At 42.1% G+C, this 22,046-nt stretch overlaps 6 protein-coding genes across 6 annotated transcripts; 3 read left to right on the forward strand and 3 right to left on the reverse strand.

The window, feature by feature from the left end:
• Positions 1-2,071: 2,071 nt before the first annotated feature.
• On the forward strand, positions 2,072-3,288 carry LOC145707556 (calpain-5-like). The gene is made up of 2 exons (XM_081785109.1): positions 2,072-2,312; positions 2,358-3,288. The coding sequence occupies exons 1-2, from the start codon at positions 2,107-2,109 to the stop codon at positions 2,773-2,775; spliced, it is 624 nt and encodes a 207-aa protein (XP_081641235.1). The 5' UTR covers positions 2,072-2,106; the 3' UTR covers positions 2,776-3,288.
• Positions 3,289-3,455: 167 nt separating this feature from the next.
• Positions 3,456-5,450, forward strand: LOC145707597 (uncharacterized). The gene is made up of 5 exons (XM_081785154.1): positions 3,456-4,199; positions 4,243-4,332; positions 4,704-4,794; positions 4,833-5,123; positions 5,167-5,450. The coding sequence occupies exons 1-5, from the start codon at positions 4,173-4,175 to the stop codon at positions 5,337-5,339; spliced, it is 672 nt and encodes a 223-aa protein (XP_081641280.1). The 5' UTR covers positions 3,456-4,172; the 3' UTR covers positions 5,340-5,450.
• Positions 5,451-9,503: 4,053 nt separating this feature from the next.
• LOC145712103 (phosphatidylinositol 3,4,5-trisphosphate 3-phosphatase TPTE2-like) lies at positions 9,504-13,182 on the reverse strand. The gene is made up of 9 exons (XM_081789790.1): positions 12,611-13,182; positions 12,389-12,504; positions 12,148-12,295; positions 11,312-11,666; positions 11,090-11,233; positions 10,619-10,751; positions 10,367-10,535; positions 9,797-9,938; positions 9,504-9,689 (listed from the first exon to the last, which is right to left on the reverse strand). Exons 1-9 carry the CDS (start codon positions 13,180-13,182, stop codon positions 9,504-9,506), a joined length of 1,965 nt encoding a protein of 654 aa, XP_081645916.1.
• A 1,644-nt stretch (positions 13,183-14,826) lies between these two features.
• On the forward strand, positions 14,827-16,887 carry LOC145695441 (uncharacterized). Its single transcript, XM_081772427.1, has 6 exons — positions 14,827-15,226; positions 15,350-15,525; positions 15,785-15,848; positions 15,894-16,149; positions 16,353-16,640; positions 16,686-16,887. The coding sequence occupies exons 1-6, from the start codon at positions 15,206-15,208 to the stop codon at positions 16,820-16,822; spliced, it is 942 nt and encodes a 313-aa protein (XP_081628553.1). The 5' UTR covers positions 14,827-15,205; the 3' UTR covers positions 16,823-16,887.
• Positions 16,888-16,934: 47 nt separating this feature from the next.
• LOC145695429 (trifunctional enzyme subunit beta, mitochondrial-like) lies at positions 16,935-18,803 on the reverse strand. Its single transcript, XM_081772414.1, has 6 exons — positions 18,369-18,803; positions 18,118-18,325; positions 17,821-18,077; positions 17,536-17,773; positions 17,373-17,491; positions 16,935-17,288 (listed from the first exon to the last, which is right to left on the reverse strand). The coding sequence occupies exons 1-6, from the start codon at positions 18,801-18,803 to the stop codon at positions 17,199-17,201; spliced, it is 1,347 nt and encodes a 448-aa protein (XP_081628540.1). The 3' UTR covers positions 16,935-17,198.
• On the reverse strand, positions 18,572-21,171 carry LOC145695435 (transmembrane 9 superfamily member 1-like). The gene is made up of 7 exons (XM_081772419.1): positions 20,814-21,171; positions 20,107-20,746; positions 19,753-20,062; positions 19,353-19,550; positions 19,178-19,306; positions 19,054-19,137; positions 18,572-19,012 (listed from the first exon to the last, which is right to left on the reverse strand). The coding sequence occupies exons 1-7, from the start codon at positions 20,959-20,961 to the stop codon at positions 18,974-18,976; spliced, it is 1,548 nt and encodes a 515-aa protein (XP_081628545.1). The 5' UTR covers positions 20,962-21,171; the 3' UTR covers positions 18,572-18,973.
• Positions 21,172-22,046: the final 875 nt, after the last annotated feature.

Below are 22,046 nucleotides of genomic sequence, written 5' to 3' on the forward strand. Positions count from 1 at the left end.
AGTTTGGGTTCAATATTCACTGTATTTTAGCATTGGCAGCTGGGGATTTTAGTCTTTGGGTGATCGGATATTTCAAACAGATATGCCCCTCCTAATTTACGTAAGGGTGTAACTTCTTCAACGAACTTTTTTGTTTGGGGCAAATAAAAAGTAAACGTAGCACAAAACGTACGGCGACATAAGAAAACTGGTACAAGGGTGGGATTGTCGTCTACCAGTGAAAATTTGATAAACCTATTGAACACTTGCGCTGAGACTCCTCAACGATAAGGCCTCGGTGAGAGATTATTACGTAAGGAAAGAGACAGGCCTGAACCGCAATAAATTTCAGCCATAATGAGATTCGTGATTTTTTTATTACTGAGGCTGTAGAACGTTTCTTCCAAATGCCTTCTATATTTGTCGGAGCTCTGATGTGGGAGGCGGCTACCGGTAGATAGGAACTGAGTTTACGCAGCTTTTGGAGCACCTAAGTGATGCTCCGTGGTGTTGTAAACGTGGTGGTGTAAATAAGCCGATTTCATCAGGGAGCGTTGGACTTGCTCCTTCCTCCACCACCAAGAGTTGTACCACGTCATCCAAGTTGCGAAAGTTTGTTTATCACATCTCAAGCAACCGGTAGTTCCGCTCTTGATCAAACGATCAAAATTTCAGTTGAGCCGTGATTCAGAATCGTGTTCCCAATTAACCTATCACGTGTCAAATGCTCTTTTCATGGATAATTAAGAATTGGTTAGAACGCGTGCCTAGCTTTCTTTGGATTAAAGGTGGCGAACTTTTCCTGAATCTCTTCTCGCAATTTTTAACCTAGTTCCTCGCAACTGTCAGTCACGACTTGTCATCACCGCGATATTAGCTGTTAAACCTTGCATAATCTCAAATGTCTAGTTCAATTAAGTTTGACAAAGCTTCCACGGACACCATTTCCGTTCTGATGCCAGGTTTTTACTGAATTTAAAAGGAAATAAGGGTGTCACAATATAAAACCTCGGGAAACAGCCAAATAGTAAATCGGTTTATTTATATCTAGACGTCTTATTTTTCAGCTAACTTGGCGCGTTTGGAACTTGACTTTAGAAAGCAAATCACTTGCAAGACGATAAACTGCAAGTTGAGTATCTGATAGTGGCAAAACTGCTTGAGTTTGGATGCTTTTATCGTTCTACTCGAGAAAGTGATAAGAGCTGACTCTCGCACTTCAAGTGTTTTATAAATTGAACAGTAGATGCTCGCTGCGTAAGATAACGCTGCTCGAACTTGACTACTGGTAGTTGCATATTATGCAACTATATTATGCAATGCATAATTATGAAATTTTACAGCGTAGAAAATTAATCCTTACTGATACCAAAAAGCATCATTTTAAAATATCTCTGTGGTAATGTTGAGTTACAAGGTTCGTCTGTAGAGACTCAGAAGTGCGTAATTTGTCGAATAGCCTCGTCAAACATCTATAATTTTCTGCCCGCAAATTCGATCATCTCGAATCACTAGTTCTGGTTCCATCTTCAAATTTGTTTATTTCGTTTTACGTGTTAGCAACTGAACTGGGCCCGACCCACTTTGAACAAGTTCAATTTCTCAAGAAAAGTCTTCTTGCTAATGCTCCATCACGTGTAATGTAGGGTTGAAGTTGGGCTGAATTTGTGATTACAAACCGCGGGAGGGGTTACCGCTTCTCTTTTTGTGGCCGCTCTTTCACCAAAACTCGAGACTCTTTTGAGAAGGAACCGCCGATCGTTAACATCTCAAATATTTCCTCTGAAAATATTAAGCTAGTCATTTCTATATCCGTGCTCATCCAAGGGCTCAGGAATTAGTCAGACGACCAAGTTTATCAAAATCAAGACGGTCTAGGAGCAATCTTCTATGTCTGAAGAACAGTTTAGAAAATTAAGAATGTGATGCTATCTTTCACCAGATATACTAATACATATCTCCCATTGAAAGTGACGTAGATAGTCAATTAGTTAGTTTTAACAATCGAGTGCGGCTGAAAACTGAATGGTCGTATTTTTATGATCGCTCACTCATTCAGAACGCCCGAAAAGCCCCCTTTTATACTCATTTTCTTGTAAAAAAGACGGAACAGAGATTTATGAAGCCATGTCGCTCTTCGTTGACAATGAATACACACTTTCCGAGGACGATTTTGTTGCGTTGACAAATGAAAGAGACGTATCAAGAGGGATTATTAACAGAGACGCGAGGAGACCAGACAGAGGGTATAAATTCATAAGAGGAGAACCAGATGAAGATGATATTCAACAAGCATATCTTGGAAACTGCTGGTTTTTATCCGCCCTCTCAAGGTTTGAAACTCATCTTTTTTAGAAAAACCCTCATATTTTTTCAAGTCTGGCATTTACCGACCATGGGGATCGTCAACTCGTTCCTGTTTTGAACAAAACTTACAATTCAAAAAATGGCCCTTCTCGTGGAAAACTCGTGTTCCAGTTCTTCCATTTTAACAAACTCGTCCGAGTTTACATTGACGATGTTCTTCCAGAAAAGCAAATGATTAAGATCGGCGAGAGCGGAGAATACTGGGTAGCACTTTGCGAGAAGGCCTATGCCAAGCTCCTCGGCTCGTATCAGATTCAAGATGGAGGATGGCCGCGGTACTCGTTTTATCATCTCACTTGTGGGATTCCGATAGATGTTTATTTCAAAGATTATACGAACCAAGAACTGCCCCAGATCTTCGCGATTATGAAGGATATCATGGAGAATAATCCGGAAGTAGTATGGGCAGGGGTTGAATTTAGAAAATAATCCATCTGCGAAATTCTACAGAAACAACCACTCTAAGAACGCGGGAAATTTATACAACAATCGATATGGAGAATATGCCCAGAGAAGCCTTCAGACTGGGCATGCATATTCAATTCTAAAGCTCGACGAGGTGAAAAATGATCAGAATAAGCGGCATCATTTGATTCTCATCCGCAATCCTCATGGTAAAGGATACAGTACAGAGTGGAAAGGAGACTGGTCGGATAAGTCATCAAAATGGGATGAAGTGAGCTCCAGCGAAAAAAGACGCCTTAGGAAAGAGTTCAAATTTTTGATAGTCTTCCTTGATTTCATTTATTTTTCAACTTCGCTAAAAGGGATTTTCAAAGTGCGCCATCATGGAATGGGTCGTTTTGGATGTCTTTTGACGATTTTGTTCGTCACTTTGAGATTGCGATTCTCTGTCGGTTGCCAACTAATTGGTCAAGTAGAGATGAAACAAGAGTCTTTGGAAAGTTCAAATTCGGCAGTAACTCTCCTCCGGTCGGAGGTATCAAGATCGCGAAAGAGGATGAAAATTTCCATCATCAGTTTTTGATCAAGACTGAAAACAATTACACCGATATTTGGCTGCATTTCATGCTCGATTCTCCTTATGACGGAGACAGGAAAGAGTTTTATCTTTTAGCGATTGCTTCAGATAAATTAAAAATATAATAAAACCCATCAAAGAGAAAAATTCAACGTTCACTTTGAATTCTACGAAAATGTCCCAGAACGAACACCGTTTGAAAAATACACTACTTCAAAGATTGGTGATTTTAACAAGCAACATCCCATCTTCCCTGGTCGCCCAAGCAGGTACTACGATTACAATGGACGCCTGTTCGGTCGAGTCAAGAAAGGAACCCACCTAGTCACTTTTTCCGCGTGCCCAACAAGTCTAGGAATCAGAAAATGTGAATTCTTGGTCAAATGCATCGCAAAGAACGCGCGAGTCATTGAAATCGGGAATCAAGGGCTCAAAATTGAAAAGGGCAAAAGCTACCCTCTTATCAGCTGGAAGGACTACAAGAGAACCGGTACTGAATCACGCGCTAGGGCAACGGCAAGGCGAATAAGAAAAACTACAACTTCGACAACAGGATGCTGCGGCTTCCAGCAAAAAACTCTTGAATAAATTTTCTAGCCCTGACAACATTCCGACTGCAAAACAAAATTAATACAGAAAAAGTGCATGAAAGTTCTTAATGATTTCTTTTCGGTCTCAGGGGTTTTCCTTTTTCACAAAAGCTGGATAAATATTGGCTCCTTCTCTTTATATGGAACTGACTCTTCTGAAATCAAATATCAACACAGATTTATGAATATCCCGGCTCTTGGAGATCTTGATCTTCTTGCGAGTCAACGACGTACAATATTTTAGAGAAAGAGAGATGGGACTTTGCTGTGGAAATAAATCTGTAAGTCAATTAATACGCACTTTCTTTAATTCAAAACCTGAAGGTCCAGGTCCACGATCATGGCGAAGAAACGATAGAAGATGAAAATCGACGATTGAAAAAGGAGAATGAAGAGAAAGACAAAATTATTGCAGATATGAGCAGGGCCGCTGAATTCGGAGCGTTTACGTTTCTCCGCGATTTTTTCAGCGGAGAATCCGGAGCTTTTTCACGGAAGATCCGTAGTTTTTGTCGCGGAAGATCCGCCGGTTTTCAGCGGAGAAAAAGGAGCGGAGAATCGCGGATGATCCGCCGAAATTTCCGCTCAAAAAACGAAATTAAAGTGTGTTACGCTCTCATGATTGGCTAGAGAAAAAGGGTAGCGGAGAATCGCGGAAAATCCGCGCGCGGATAAAATCGGACGATCGGATGAGCGGAAAAAAGCGCGGAGAAACGGTTAAATCAGCGGATGTTCCGCCAAATAAATCGCGGAGAAACGTAAACGCTCCGAATTCGACAGCCCTGGATATGAGGGAAAAGATGAAAGAAATGCAGATGCAAATACAGATTCCCGGTTATGGAGGAGGCACCCAAGAAATCAAGCCTAATGTTCCAGGTAACACGACTTTTTTCGAAATTCTTGACCAGTTCTAGAGCTCACCGAGCGGCAGAAATTCGTTCTCAAGCATGGGAAAATGGAAGGTCATTACTTCGGAAACGATGCTGTTAAGGGGGTCCGCCCCCATCACGACGCCGAAGACTACATCGCCCTCCTTACCGCGATCGCGAATGGACTGCGTGAATTCAATATCAAATGCGATTTCAAGTCAGATGTGAGCATGAGCCATTTGGGTTGGAAGATCAGGCAGACTTCCGGCATTCCTGCAATAAGCGTCCTTATTGGAAAGCCAGCCATTGAATGGGAACTCTTCTTGTCAAAAGATGGTCCGTTTGAAACTCATTTTTACTTTGTTGAGCATATTTTTAGATACTGCGATTCATTTCAAGGCAAAATGCGATTACATAGAAGAACCATCTGGGAAGTCTATCAAGACTCAGGATTGGGAAGAAAGCGAGAACGACGATGACGAAGCAAAAGTGTCTTTCATAACTGATGGAGAAGGAAAGATGGTCCGCTGGAATGTCACCATCCTCCCCTAATGCCCATTTTATACTGCTTGACTACTTATACAAAATATATCCTGCTGTTATTTTCAATTCTTAGAAAGAAAGATAAACGTATTTCCTCATGAATCGAGAGCATCAGTAAAAAGCTCACATAACTCTTTAAAATATCAAATGGATCAAGCTTAATCTTGCACAAAAGTTCACTTGATCTTCGTGTGTCCCACTGTTTGTTCTCAGAAATTCTTCTCGATGGATTTTTGTATCGTGAGTAGACAACTGTATTGTTCCCTAGGAATATCTCAAGGTCGAATTCCGACTGAGTGGCAATGAATTCATGAAAAGAAATTTATTCTTTTGATAAAAATACAGATGCTTTCGGGGTACATTCATGTCTTTCTGCAGTACATAGTGTTATGATTTGCCGATGGTGAATTTTTTTTTTGTTCTAGCAGAAAAGTGCACTTCGTAGCAATCAGAAATTATAGAGGACATTGGACCGCAGGCGGAAATGGCCTTCTGCAGCTAAGCAAACTCCGGTGAACATTATAAAAACATGTTCACAAGGGAGATAGACAGTCGGACATTACAGTGATAATGAGACAGCTTCCGGTTGCGCGCCTGAGCAAAGAAACCACCGCGAGAGGAAGTGCACATTAAAGTTCTGCTATTGATAGAGCAGTAGAATCGAGAGATTCTCATCATGGAAACCGTGTTGAAATAAGAAACGTACGTTTCAGCCTCGAAGTTTGAATACAGTCATTGGAATTTGAAGAATTCAAAGGATAATTTTTATTACTAGTGGGTGGTAGACAGAGTTTCATACATTTTTCTTCTATTAATCGTAATTCTTATAACGATTTACTTTTATGGCTCGTTTTTTCACAGATTCTGGTGCTCATTAAAATCTCGTAAAATCATGCAAAACAAAATATAAAGCGAACAGAGTAAAGTTATTTCAAAAACTGTGCTTCAAAATTCAACTTATTTTGTCCATAATTAATAATCAATTAATAACCGCTTACCAATAAAAAACGATAGATTTTCAAGCTAAAAATCTCAACACGTCATAAGCTATTTCAACTCTCCTTAGCATTTTTATTCCCTAGACGACTGAAAATCCAACCCCTGTAGGCTGTAGCAATGCACTTTCTTTTAGATATCCTTGTTGTCTTCAAAGATAGATAAAGAAACTATATTTGAAATAGAATCATTATATTGAGAGGAGGAAGTAGCCAGTTCGTTGTTTCTCCGTGGTACCGCTGGGCAGTAGCACCGTCGCGCCGCTGTGGAGCGCGTTTGGTGTCCTCCATCTGCAGCAGGGGGCCCGCTGCGGCGCTGCGCATTTTACGTGACCCGGCTCACCAAGTTCACTTGAAGTTCAGAAATGTGCCGAGCTCTCTTTTCGCCCCTCCGTCGTCCCAGCAGCCATAGTCGCGTTATTCACCGACGCAAACGGCGGTGTTCTCCCTTTTCTTCGCCTTTTTTTCGCGTTTCGCTTCGCTCCAAGAGAAGCCGCGGCGCGGGCGACGTCGTAGCGAAGAGCAGTGCCCGCGCTCTCGACGATCGCGCTCCTGCGCAGCCGAGCTAGAAGACCTCGACCTGCTCAAAGAGAGACTCAGAGGGTGTTAATGAACGCTGACGCGCGTTAAGGATTTTGATACGAAAAAAAATCATCCGATGTTGGATTTCAAGAGAGCCACCCAGAAGAGCAAGAAACTAAGAGAATAATCTTAAAAGACGAGTATTACCCTCAATCATTGAAAACGTAGAAAATTTGATACAGCTTATTCATGAAAATATACTGTCATAAGTATGGCCGTAATAAATTTTCTATCAACCTATTGAATTACATATGCCATATAATATGTGAAATTGGGTACAGTTGGGAAACTGTATGGTCCTTAGAGATAATTTTTCCTTTTTTAGCTATAAATTTTTAGGTGTTGTAAAATTGACCCAGAAACCTAGATATTTACCACTTACCGAGCATATCACTTTCTCGGTAGTAATGACGTAGCCTAAATATATCAAACGTGTTGTTAGCACATTCTCAAGCGCCAACATTGCTCGAAGTAAGAACAGTAGCCTACCGAAACGGATAAGGAATCGAGATCGATCTCGTTGTGAACCCTTACTAGGACGTCCTTGGTCTCGTGTCGTAACTTTGGACCTTTGGCCCTGGACGTAATTGTAAAGATTTCTGTGGGAAAGCTCCTACTGAAACTCAAATTTACAGTGTGCCCAAACGCGCCACGATTGTCACGACCGATACCAACACTGACGTCAAATCCACATTCCGCCACTCTGACTAGGGCTCACTTCCGAGTGCAGTTTCTGGCATTTTTGACACATCTTAGAAGCACCGTAAAATAACATTTACTCACATACCACTGCTTATAAACATAAATGGGGAAAATAGGATCATCTCCGATGATGTTATTAACATGTGTAAATTGGGAATGACAAGGGATGAAGATACTCATCTTATCTTTTAGTATTTGACAACATAACGATTTCGTTATTATTATAATTTTTATTATTAAAGTTAATTTAGTTAATAGTTGAAAAATAAGAAACTAATCTTGGTTTGAGGAAAAGTGAATAAATGATGATTCTTCTAGCGCCAAATTTAGCTCCTAAACACCACTTGTTGACCCCAAGTGACCCTAGAAATAAAGGTAGCGACTTTGTGCCCACCTCGCGCCCTCAGCTAGCGCGTGTGCGCCCCTCTCTCTTTCGTTTACCGTACAACAGTCTTGTGGTAGTAAGTTCCATCGTGCGCTGGTGCGTGCGTTGCCCCGCTGCTACGAGCTGGTTAACCCGCGCCCGTCAGTAGTAGGAGAGGGTCCGGGCAGATTCTACACGAAGAGACGAGTCGCTCACGAGCAGAAGAGAACGCAGATAATCGTTTTTTTCCCACGCCCGAGCGGAGGAACCTCTTCAAGCGAACTTCAACTTGAGCTTGACAATGACCCGTTTCTAGCGGTATTTTCTTATCAACAAACGCTTCCAGTACTATAAATGGATATAGCCGCATGCGGCTGATCCATTTATTAATAAAAATGAGCCGCAAGCGGCTTATTTTCTAATCAATAATATATTTCTTCCCAATGATATTTTGTTGATAAATTAATTCCATCGTTTATGTATCAATTAATGCATCATCCTTCATTTCTAGATATATTTTCATTTTGACCCCTAATGTATTGATTACAGTAGATTTTTTAACTTCAGATTCGACGGAGCAAGAGGTAGGGACATGTTAAGGCTTGGTTCCATGTGTAACTGGATGGGGAACGATTAGGGCGGCTTGTGCGGCAAGTTCAAGAGCAGATGGCGGACACTGCGACATCACGTGCTCACTCTCCAAGCAGCACGGAGAAAGTATATCGTCCAAAACGTGTGACCGGAAATTTGAGACATTTTCAGAAGGGCCCTGATCCCTCGAGAGAGTTGCAGCGCGGCCAAAGGACGCTTCTTTCCGGGCACACCCGCCGCAGGGGTTTCAGTTTTTAACCCGCCCGCGCGCCGCGTTCGACGACGCCGCCGCCCCTCGACGAAATAAAGAAGATTAGAGAGCTGTTAAACAAAAGCAAAACCATAAGATTGCATTTTACTTTAGATTATGGTTTCTTTTTCGAATTCTTGCGATTTCCCCGAAAATGAACCCCATGCTTATGATACCGGTTTTTCGGGTGTTGTTTTAAGGCTTCATTTTCCACAAGGGTTAATTCCGTCCCGTGGAAAATGGGTTTTAGCAATACCCGCCGTTAGTCACTATCGACCATCAAAGAAGCTAGAGAATCCTGTTGGAGAGTGAAGAATCTTCTGGAAGCGCGTCGCAAGAATCGTCTCAGGAATTTCTCGACTAATGCGGGCCCACCCAGCTTGGGCGATTAGTAGCCATCAATAAATATTGCGTTTCTTGTGGCCGCGGAAAGTGATCTTGACGCTTCCGGTGAATAGTCCTCCTTGATCCCAATATCGAATAACCGGCCTTGGAGACTCTCTCGCGGGTCAAGTTCTTTAAAATCGACTTTATTGACCATTAGATTCGATGTTCTGAATCTTTCGCCGCTTCCGTTCTCAAGAAAATGTCATTCATGCAGACCCTAAGCTCTTCCTATCTCACAAGGCTTTATAAAACATAAGGGAGCGAGCCGTTTCCGCGGAAAATGAGATCAGAGGAGTGGGAATTTAATTGTCTAATATTTTCGCATGGATAGTACAGCTAAAGCCATCGGTGAAGTGTTTCCAGGTCTTGGACTTGTGCGGATTGTCGAGCTCATGACGCTCCAAGGTAAGGTGACCGGAGGCAGGCATGAAGGCCGTGTGGATCCAGAAGTAGAAGGCGCAGTCTTCGTAGTTTCGAGGAACAGATTTCTGAATTGATATTTTATAGATTTCGTGAACTATAAGGACTCTTTCAAATTTCTTTCGTGAAATAGTTTGACCCCTATTCAATGCTACTGAAGCCGTTAATTCATTACCTCCGACGAATAAAACATAAATTTCACATCATCCTTGACCACCAGTGGCGTTTTCAAATGAATAGTACATCTATCGTTCTGTCTATCCAAAGCTACAGTACATCCTTGTTCGCCAAGTACAGCAGCTTCGAGAACCACCTTTCTGAAAAGAAAAGTTTTACGTCAGCAAATTTACTTTCAGGGCCACTTTCCCAGGTGTAATAATCGTGAAATGGCCGTCTTTTATGTGCCCGTTCGGAAATTTTGATGATGTTTGATTTAGCTTATTTTATCAAAAAGCACTTCATTCCTAAAATTTTCCTTAAATCTGATTGGCTGCGCAAAAATAGCGCTAGAGAGTGAGAGCTCTAAAAAGCCGCTTGCGGCTAAGTAAATTCTTTCGCCGCCTCTTTTTTCGACCTGAAATAAAAGCGACTCATAACTCTACAAATCTCTCTTTACGATTCCTTCTCCACCAGTAAGCGCAAACGATAAGCAAATTTACGATCTACCGTGACAAGTTAGAGGAATTTGATGAAGTCACAGTCTTTGAAATAACTTGAGCGTGACTAGAGCCCCACATGTGCTTACTTGAAATTAACAATGGTAAAATAAATGCACCGGCCGTTCCCACGACCTATCGGGGAGATATTCTGGATCGTAAAAGCGTCAATCGAAATCCTCTTCCGCTTTGGCCAGCCGCTCCGGAGAATTGACTCGTAGTAGTTCACGTACCGCGACTGTGAAGGTGTTTCCACGCCTGTTAGAATGGTTCGCTAAGACTTCACAATCTTTGAAAGAAAAACCAATCTTGATTTCACAATGATTCTATCCGAACCAAGCCTTGGAAAGCAGTTCCCTTGCTCTCATCAGTTCTTCGTTCTCCAAAATGCCGAAGAGCAACATCAGCCGAGGGGCAAAAATCGGTGATGAGAAGCCAAGATGCAATAAATGTACCGGTTCTTCCTTTTCCTCCCTGAAGATAATATTTTATTGATTAAAGTTCTGAACAAGTTAATCTGTAATAAAAGTTATATTGCCATCAATATTCGAAATCTAGCGACAGATCTTCTGCTAGAAGAGAAAGATAGCGATCGATTTTAGTATAAAAGAGAACTTCGTGTTCTCCATCAGCTATTTAGAATTTGAGATAAAATGAAACAGAAATGAAAAAGATTTTTCTCAGTGCGAAATCAAAGGTTTCCCGCTTAGTAAAATATTTTTAATAACCTAAATTATTTTCATGGAAGTGGCGGTTAGGGTTCAGGCTTCAAAAACTATCATTTTTTCAAATAAACTTCTCCATCATTATACCTTGCAATGCACAGCAATAACATAATCATCTCCTTTATCTGTCCACTTCTTTGCTTCCACGCCCCACTCAACAAGTTCCTCGAGCTTGGGCACATTGTGATCGTCGACAAATACTCGACCATTTTGATTATCGAACCAATGGCCCTAGAAATTCATGACGTGTGGAAAACAAGCACTCGGTAAATTCTCCACCGAGTTCAACTTGAACTTTTGCTTCTTTACCTCATAGCCTCGCTCGGCACACAAATTGTAGACGTAGAACTTTCCAGCGTGTTTTGTCTTCAGGAAACGGGATACCTCGGGCATTGGGTTTCGGAACATGGCTTGGCGACCTTCAGAAGGAAAACTCATCGCGATGCACTTTTCAGTGATGTAAGTCAGATCCAGGTCGAAACCGTCTTTTTGGTATCTTCGTTTGTTCTGGCCGACTTGTTGTCTCGCCGCGCCTGTTCCAGTGACGATGAGTCGGACGATTCTAGCAAAACGCAGCACTCGAAGAAATTTGAGAAACTTGAGGAAACTGACATCTGTATCGTCATCAACGGCTTTGGGAGGGCTTCGAAGAGTCATGGTCAAAAATAGACATTAAAAAGATTACATCAGGGTTGGCAAATCTTTTTGACGAAGAAACGGAATTGCCAGATTCAAATAATAAATTTCACTTCAATCGATGAATTTAATCATTAATACCGCGATTGGCATTTCTGACTGACTGATTCTGAAAATAGCTAATCAACCAATCAAAATTTGACTCTGGTCTCCTCTATATGAAAATCCAGTCAAATCAGTCGACCAATCAGGAGCCGTTACAAATCTGCTATGTTTTAGCATGGAGAATTGTAACGGCTCATAGACTGACTGGAAAATCAGTCAGTCAGATATGCCAACCGCGGTATATCTGCTCCTTTTATGTTGGATATGGCCCCTAGATTAAGGACCGGCGCAAATTAGAGTTGTCAAATAAACGCAAAACGGCGGGGCTCTATAAAAACTGAGCTCGTGACCAAGGTCAGTGATTTTCGTCTGAGGTCGGTTCTTCTTCACCGGAAGTTGCTCGCCTGCGGAGCCCCTTGACTAGTAAAACGATCGAAGTGACGAATGTGACGAGCACAATGGCGAAGTCGGCCACTTCAAAGACGTCGGAGAAGAATTTCTCAAAACCGTAGCCGAACATCTTGGCGGACAGATCTGCGATCAAGTTCAACTCTTTGAGTTAAATTTTGAAGCATCGATTAATAAATAGAGCGAGCTTGAAATGTTGAACTTGGAAACCCGGAGTCGCGAAGACGAACATGAGACCGACAATGAAGGAAATCCAGTCGAATGCGTTTTGATCGGGTGCGGTTTTGTCCGATTTAGCCAGATCCATTATGGTGAGGAGAAAGTCCATCAAAATTATAATTCCAATGAAGACCCTTTTCTTGGTTCTTCCCGATCACAGAAAGATCTGCCCGAGAATATTGAAATCATGGAAGAGAACCTGTCCTTGTAGGAAGCGCATTGACAAGTTGAGTCAAATACCACTCCGGGTCATCTTGAAAAGGTCTTCTTCCGCCAGATCCACCGTCATCAACAACCAATCCGACTTCTTTCGCATATTGAATCGTGCTTTCTTCTTGTTGTGGCTTCTGAGTTTGAACCTGAGGCTGAGGCTGCGACTGAGACTGAGGCTGGGAAGATTGAATGGCAGGTTCTGCGACATTTGCTTCCGAAAGGGTGTTAGAACTTGTCACTTGCTGAGCTCCGAAGAGATTATCTTCAAAACCAGCAGAAATAGGAGCGGGAGCGTTGCTTGTAAGCAGCGCTTTTCCAAGGATATCGTCATTTGCCGGGTCATTTGCTTTCACACTTTGGACATGCATTGCCGGGAAATTCCCACTCTTTCCATTCGATATTCCACTCCAAATTTCTCCGTTTCTCGAGGTTACTTGAATTTTCTCTCCGATTTTAAAACTCAAATCGCCTTGGTTTTGCCCTTCGTAATCGAAGACAGCTTCAACCAAATCATCCACACTTTGCACAGACACAGGCGCTACCGATGCTTGAGCTACCGCAACAGGAGTTTCTGAAAACCCTCCGAGCAGGTCGTCCATGATTCTCTGTCGATGAAAAAAAAGAGCTAAAGAGAGAGGAGACTGAAGAATCTTTTCTTCTTGTTTGCAGTTCGAGCCTTTTTACGAAAATATTTCCAGTATCAACCGCAAGACAAACAAGACGAGCTGAGTTATAGTTAGTTTGAGCTAATAAAAACTAGTCGATGTTCGATAACATAATCTATGATTCTCATCCGAAAGGATGGACCACCTGGTTGGTGTCCCACTGAGGTTGATCTCCTACTGTCAATAGCATCTAACGTGGCGCCCTCTTTTCAAATAAGATGTGCATAAAAAGCATTAACCCCTATAGACGAAGTGTACAATTTTTGTCGATTTCGGATTATTATCGCCTGCCAAACAGAACTGGTAAATCGGAACGATCTGAAAACTTAAATGAGTATTTGCACACGCATTACGCACCTCCCTAAAAAGTTTCAGCCTGACAAGACCCACGAGTACTGCGTGAGCACCGTTTTTCTCACCTCCACCTGCGCGCTTCAAAGGAACAAAAAATTCTATTTACCTTTTAGGCGTCTCTCAGCTATTGTTTTTAACTTATTTACAGGTTTTTAAGTATGGAGATTTCGAATCTAGGATCTTTGAAAAGATTGGATGAAGATTTTTAATAATTTCGACATAATTTATTATTTAAGAAAAACAAATTCTAGTGCGTAGTATAGTTTTTTTGGAAAATCTAAAAGTGCAGTTTGAAAGAAAATGTTCGTTTATGTATAATCTGTGATTTTCAGGAGATTATCTCAAGAGGAAGGCCAAATCGACAAAAATTGTACACTTCGTCTAACGGGGTTCTTTAGACTGCTTCGCTCATAGCCTATGAGTCATAGGGGTTAATGTAGTGTTAGGGAGAAGTGAGAGATGTTTGACGAAATTAAAAATATCATTGAGCGAGATAGTAAAAATCTCAAAGAAAACCATGAAAAGGAGAACAAAATAAACGAATATTAATCGAGTGTAACATGTTTCCTAAATGGTGGCCGAAAGTCACAAGCAAATTACATGGATAGAATCACCCCATCAAAATTGTTTAGAAGTTGCGGTGGGGGCTTATTTCAGAGTTGAGTTGAGTAGAGGTTTCAAACTCACTGTCTAATCCACACTAGAAAATAGAGTAGAGAAATACAGGGCTTTCGAAAAGAGAAGGTTAGTTTCTATTTCTTGAACTTTTGAATAGAGCGAAAAATCAATTCAATAATTTGCCACTTCCTGATGATTATTTCGCATTCTGGCGCCACCTGTGCTGATTTCAATTAATCTGACCTTTTCGCATGGCGAAGTGATTATTTTGCAAAAAATAACAACACCGTGATCGGGCTCCGATCTCCGGTCTAGTCCGAAAATCGCTAGAATTTCCAAAAAGTATCCAGCTGTTAGAATTCGAAAGGGCAAATTCCGGACGTGTCCTGTTGCGCCACCGTTGAAAAAAAATCAAACTCGGTTTTAATCCCTTCCTAGAGAGAATTTTCTGAAAAAGAGAAAAATTAAAAATTGTCAATTTGAAAAAGAATTGGTAAGCTTTTTTGGCACTAGAAAGTGACTGCTTCTCCGAACACCTTGCTAACATTTTCGTGAGGTCAATTAACTCTAATTTAGTCAAATCTCCAGTTCGGCCAAACAGCTCATCAACCCTGTCCACGTTTCCCCTTTCATCAGTTTGTTGATTTTCTACCTCGCACTTAGGTACCATCAGAAATAACAAAAAGAAAAGACACCTGTCATCAGCAAAATAAAACACAATTAGGGCGAGAGTACTTTGAAAAGGAGTACACTGAGTCAACCTAAACATACAGATAGATTTGTAAATACACAGACTTAGTCGTGTCAACGAAAAAAAAGGATAGCCCGATAGATCGATCGAGCACACTCGCCTGAGGGCAGGATAGAGACCGAAACGAAGACCGTAGGAAAGGAAAAAGAGAGACAAAGGAACTTGTCAGAAAAAGATGCAGTAGACTTTGATTTTGGACAGAAAAGATAGAAGCAAGAGATTAAAGAAGGAAACATGCTACACGAAACGTTTCAGGTAATAACTATAATTAATTCGATTCATACACTGACAAGGTCAGTTTTCTAAAGCATGCGAAACTTGTTAATTTATACAGTATAAATTATACTCTTTCTTGCTTATAAAAATATCTATTTTCAGCACCAGATTGGTTGCAAAAACTTTCACAAGCGACTTCATGTTCTTACTGTCACTTTTCTGCTGCTATCAACTACAGTGTGCTTCATGGGCCTTGGAGAGACCATGGTTTGGATGAGGATTCGTAAAGTTGCTCCGGACTTGTGTGATGAGACGAAAATGGATTGCAAAAGTATCAGGTGAGCAGAGAAAAAATGAGATTATCCATTTTGGAAAGACAGATTGGAATTAGCCCATTTTGTCTATTCGCGCCCGTGTTTGAAAAATCGTTTGATGATCTTTTCTCACATCCGATCACTCCCTCGGGGGTAGTTTACTCAACAAGATTGACCCGTTGTTGAAGATTTAGCGAAATAGAAAGTCCGTTATTTCTTAGTCTAATTAATCAAAGCCAGAAGATAACTTCGGATGTTCTTATCTAGAATTAAAATGTTTAAGCCCTTCTATTTTCTTCGGCGCTGCTGCTTTCATCCCTCCAATTTTATCCTTCTGCGTTATCCAGGCAAAATAAACGCATTATTCTACGATATCATAAATAATAATTCAGGGCTATACGGAGCGCGTTCGCCTGTCGCTCATCATTTTCATCGGCGTGGCAGCCACCTCTGTCGCGTCTGCACTAGCTCTTACGCTCTTCTCAACCCTCAAATTGACATCGATGCTGTCGCTTAATTTGGCGCTGTGCGATCTACCAGGCGAAGAATCTGAGCTAATGGAACAAGTCAATTTGAAGACGAGTTTCAGACGACAATCCAATTCTGACATGATCATTGAAGTCGACACCGTTGATAAAATTTACCAAGGTGAGTTTGAACCTTTTTCAACCTTGAACCTGCGAAACCCGGCGCCAAGATCAATAGCTTATTGATGAAAACATTTCCATTGAGTCTTGATTGATATTGACCTTGGCTCGGTGAAGCCTACTATCAAAGATGATTGTATATTTACCGCTTAAAAATTTATAGCTCCGTTCAATTTCTAACTCCGTGTTAAAAGATTTATTAAGGCTGTAGCGAGAGCAACGTGTACGCCGCTTATATGACATGGATCCTCATTCTCGAGCTTGTTCTCGGAATCTCCCAACTACTTGTCGCCCTAGTTTCGGTAGTAGTCGTCACGACGAACAAACCACTCAATGGGATGAAGAAACGGATGACAAACACGATCGGAAGGTTGAAATCGATGAAGCTTGCATGTGGATGTTCAATGAATACTTTTGAAGAGAAGGATAGCGATTATCCAGTCTCAAGAGTCAACTATGGATTCAGGGACTTTCACGGCACGCTCGAAAAAGGTAAAGAGGATTTTGATTATTCGATAAAACAAAATGCATTCTTAGTGACAAATAATGTCGATGACGATCAATTCTTATCCCATTTGGAATCGCTGCCGACCAAGTTCACGCGAAGCACCCGGGGAAGCAGTAAAAGCACCTCAAGTGGCAGCACGGTCAGCTCCGTCCTCACCGATGCATAAATTAATAACTTCTTTTTGATATATCCTTATCTTCCTCCTACAAAGTTCCAAAAAGGTCCCATAAACTGTAAGTCATAATAAAACAACAATTCCTGTAGTGAGTGCTTGTTGCTTTCATTTTTTTCTTTGAACAAACTTTATTATCGAAACATGTGGCGCTTATTTGCAGGTTGAAGTCTTTTGAGTGCGCGCTGTAACGCGACGAATAAATAATTGAAAACTGAGCTCTAAACAGTAAATGAGTATAAGTACAGGGGTTGTTTATCTGTAGCAGAATGGAATCGTTTGTTAATGGAAAAAATGGTAGTACGTTCCGAAGCAACTCAGAGTTCTTTCTCGAGCAGCTGGGATATTAAGGAGACGGTGGGAATTCCATTTAATAATCGGGATGACGCTCAACAATACCAGCAAATGCGTGTCCACCGGCGGCGCAGGCGGCAATCATGGCGTACTGGCCGTCTTCGTGCTGAAAAATTGATTAACAAGCTGCGGTGAGAAGTAAGAGGTCATAAGGGTGCACCGGCCGCTTATGAAAAGATTGGCCACGTACCTTCAGTCGGTTTGCACAGTGAGAAACGAGTCGAATGCCAGTGGCTCCGAAGGGATGTCCCATTGAGAGAGATCCTCCCCAGTTGTTGAGCTTGTCCATAGGAAGCTCTCCAACGGCGCCTTTAATGAAATTTGAACATCAGAAAATGAATAAACTCATTTACCTTTGACACCCATTCGTTCTCGGCAGAACTTATCGTCCTTGAGCGCTTCCAAGTTGGCAAGAACCTGACCGGCGAAGGCTTCGTGAATTTCCCAAACATCGATGTCGGATGGCTTGAGTCCAGATCTCTCCAAAAGTCGAGCGATGCCGTAGGCAGGGCCGAGGAGGAGCTGGTCCTTGGGGTCGATGGCAACGTACATGTAATCACGGAGGATGGCCTTTCCTCCAAGTCCCATTTCCTATGAATTAAATAAATAAAAATAGGAAGAATTGATGATAAGCTAACCTGGGCTTTCTTGTGAGACGAAAGGATGCAAGCAGAAGCTCCGTCTGTCAAGTAAGAAGAATTACCAGCAGTAACAGTTCCGTGGGGCTTGACAAAGGCAGCTCGGAGGCCGGCGAGTTTTTCGGGAGTGTTGACCTGGATACCGTTATCCTTGGAGATGGTCTCACCGCCGGGAATGTGGTACTCAAAAACATCGGAAAGAAGGCCAGCCTCGCTAGCCTTGAATGCGTTGGTGTGCGATCTGATGGCAAAAGCATCTTAAATCATGGTGAAAAAGAGTAGAGATAATAGATATACCTTGATCAGCTCGGGAAACACCCCACGCAGAAGCGAGTCGATCTGCAGAGTGACCCATGATTTCTCCAGTAGAGAATTCAGAGATTGCTGGTGGCTCAGGGGCCAAGAATTTTCCAGGAGCCTTGAAGACGGGCTTCAAAAAGTTGATGACGCCCTTGGGGCCCTTGGAGAGCATTCGCTGGTTGCGAAGGAGATGTTGTCGCATCGCCTGGGGAAGGATAAAGAGATGAGTTTTTTAAGAGCGCCATTACCTTGGCATGTCGAATTGGAACGTCAGACATCGTCTCAACTCCACCACAGATAACAACTTCCCCGGCGCCTGACATAATATGACCGATCCCAGTGGTAACAGCCTGACTTGATGAAATACAAGCCATGGTAACAGTATGAGCGGGAAGCGACTGGGGCAAACCAGCGCCAAGACAAGCTTCACGCATCACATTCGAGGTTTTGACCTCGGCGATGACGGTGCCGCCGACGGCGTAGTCGATTTCGTTGCCGTCGATGCCAGATCGCTGGATGGTTTGGGAAACGGCCGCCCGAAGCATGTCGTGTGGCATAAGGTTCGAGTACGCGGTGGAGGACTTGGTGAAGGGAGTTCGACACGAGTCGAGCACCACGACGGTGTTGTCTGCGAGACCGCTTTGGAGGTGTCGCTGCGACGCTCGGAGGCCGTTTCGGAGCATTCTGGGAGGTTGAGTCAGAGAACGAAGATTTGAATAAACAGGCTTAGGTAAAATATCGGAAGTACAGAAAGTATAGGATACAGAAAATAAGTTAGAGTACAGAAATTGGGTAGAAGTTGATTTTTGAAAGAAGATTCTGCAGTGGAGATTCAGTAGCGACTCTTGGTTGATCAGTCCATCTTCAAATTGACGTAGATGTAGCGGATGAACTGAAAGTCGTGAATATTGGATATTTTTCAATAATATAAACCTTCAGAGACGCTCCAAAACCAATTGTTCCAAGCGTCAGGAAGAAAATATAACACATGAGGGCAGTGTAACCAAGAAACTCGACCTAAAGCAGCTATAAATCTGCTTCGAACTCATCAACTTACAGTTTCGACAGCTCCGGACATGTTCGAACGGCGTAAATAATAAAAACAAGAGTAGAAAAAGACGAAAATGCCGGTGCTTCCAGCGGAGAAAATACTCCTCCACCACCAGCGATAATCTTCTGATGAGAGCTAAATAAATCGTTTGACTTCCAATTCTAGAGAGTGCATATTTTACCTGGAAGTAAGTCAGCGCTATCGAAATACAGGCAGATACAGACAAAACGATGATGAACACGAGCAGAAGGACACCGTAAAGTGTGTATTGCTCTCGCCCCCAAACGGTGGCGAAAATGTAGTAAATCTCCACAGAGATCGCGGAAAAGGGCAAAAAGCCGCCAAAGAAGCAGTGGCAGATGAAATTCGTATACCACGGCTAGAGTTGAAAGTTAAATTCATGCCAAACTCGTTAAATGAAAGACAAAAGAATTTGTTCGCAATGAGAAAAGAACCAAATATATTATAGAATTATGAAATGAAAAGAGATCTAAATTCTTCGACCCTTTTTGGCTCAACCTTATTCTTAATGCTATATATAAGTCTTCATGAAATCTGAGAGTAAAATGAAATGAATTTACCTGTGGAGGAATGAGCCTGGGAATCGGTCTCGTTCTACATGGGCTGTCAAAATCACTTGTCGTATTTCTTGCAATAATGCCCCCAAGAACTGTCAGTGGAAAGCCCACTAGAATATACACTAGCATCAGGAGCAGGATCGTTGTAAACGGCAGTGCTTGCGTGGAGCCAGCGTACCAGTGAGTGCAGTTTATCGTAAACCAAATTGTAAAGAATGGACCGGTAAAGAGAAAGGCCGTCATGATGATGTTTCGCACCCAGTTTTGGCCGCCGAATTTTCGGTAAAAGGAGCCCGAGACATATCCAGCGATGCTAGAAAAACGATAAAAAGGACGCCTCGCATTTTGATTTATTACCTTGAAGTAATGCAATACAAAATGATGGAATACGTATGAATAGCTCCTCCATGGCCAGGTTTGAAGACCCCGCAAAGAGCCATGATTAAAATTCCACAGGCCATCGCCAAGAACTGCGTTCCAACTCCCAAAACTGCAGAGAGCAAGCTTATGTATCCCGGAAATCGAAAAACTTCTGTATGAATGACTTTCCATCCGCACTCGTCTTCTATCGCTAGTTCGTCGTCCAGGCTATCTTCTTTGTTGTATCTCGAGAAATCCGTGTTTAGCAATCGCATGAGAATAATGACAATGAATCCAGTGAGCAAAACGACCAAAACGACGGAATTTATAACAGATAGCCAGTGAATCTCCAACGTCTTTGGGAAAAACGATCCCTTCTGTTTCTCACGGATGGAAATTGTGTCTGTCGTTTCAATCCATTCAGTGGAGTAGTAGAATTCAACATTCAGAGGCGCATCATGATCATCGAGAGAAATGGGGTGGGTACCAGCCGTGGAGACGTTGACGCTGATGATCATGTTGCTATGGCTGTTGTAAGTGAAGGTAAAATGAAGGGAGCTCCAGAGATAGCAACGCTCTACATGAGGGACGGGAATGAGACCCGATTCTTCGAAGTGGCCGATAAACCCGCGAACAGCTGAAAGATGAATTTACAGAACTTGCGTTTGAGATTTGAATGATTGAAAAAAATATTTTTTACTTACGAAGGTTGTCAATATTAAATTCAAAGTAATACAGCTCTCTAATCGCTTGCTTGAGCTTCTCAATATCCTCCGTTTCTAGCGTTACTGAGCAGAGAGTCTTCTTGCTGACACTCTGTTTGAATCGAATATCGTAGAGAGAGTAGGCCATTCGATCTCCATCAAGAACTTCCCCAAGAGTAAGGGGACGGTGCTTGATCTCATCTGGTCGACAAACTGGCAGCGAGTAGTAGTGGTACGTCTCGTGAGGGTTGAAGTAAGGGCCGACTTTGTTGACAAAAACGGGCACGGACTCGCCGTCTTTATACTGGTGGTGAGCCGCGTCGACAGAAAACAGAAGGATCAGCCCGAAGAAGCGGATCATTCTAGAAAGGCAGCACTTTGAGAATAACTGAAAAATGGCAGTTATACTGTAAAAAGAGAATGTGAAGAAGATTTAGTTTGTCGTATCCCAAGTTGCGTCGTCGGTTGTCATTGTCTCCCCTCTTTTAGTTGTGTTTTCTATTGTTTTTGAGAAGAAGTAAGTCTTTCAGTTCTAGTGAAACACATTCCCAAAGGTAGCCGATTCTCTTGAAATATCTGACCCTGTATCCGAGCCATTATCCTCCCGATTATCTCCAGTCGTAATGTTGCTCCGGTGATTAGACGGAATAATTTTCTCATTTTGCCCTTGAAATACTATTTTAGACAAACAAAATCTCCCAGAAGAGGGAAAGAGCTGAACTTTGACCTCTGGGATCTGACCTTTGGTACGAATCCGACGGTGCTTCGCGAAAATTTCTTCTAGTTGGTTGTAGTACCGTTTTTTGGCGTCTTTAGCTGGCTTTTTATGCTCTTGTTGGAAGGATAGATCGAGTAAACCCGGCACAATGGGAGTACGTTCCATTCTACGGCGGAGATTTTTTATTAAATATGCTAGACTCAAAGTAAAAATGGTGTGCTCATTTTCAGAAGTGGGAATGGTACGCAATAGATTTTAGAGAGTCTTTAATTAAGCGAAAAATGAGAATAACTAGAATCTGATACCAACTTAAAATTATAAGTTAATGGTTTTCAAATAAAATTATTTCTTGCAGACCCTTCTTATCATCTAACATCTCTTGAAATAGATAAAATGTTGAGGTTTGAATTTAGCGAGTAAATTCTATTTCTATCAGAGTTTTCTCCTCGGGCAAAATTTGCACAGAATTGTCCGCGCTTCGGGCACGCTGATTGGCCGCGCGGCGCCAATGAATT

The sequence above is a fragment of the Oikopleura dioica genome, chromosome 1, assembly GCF_907165135.1.
Source record: "Oikopleura dioica chromosome 1, OKI2018_I68_1.0, whole genome shotgun sequence".
NCBI lineage: Eukaryota > Metazoa > Chordata > Appendicularia > Copelata > Oikopleuridae > Oikopleura > Oikopleura dioica.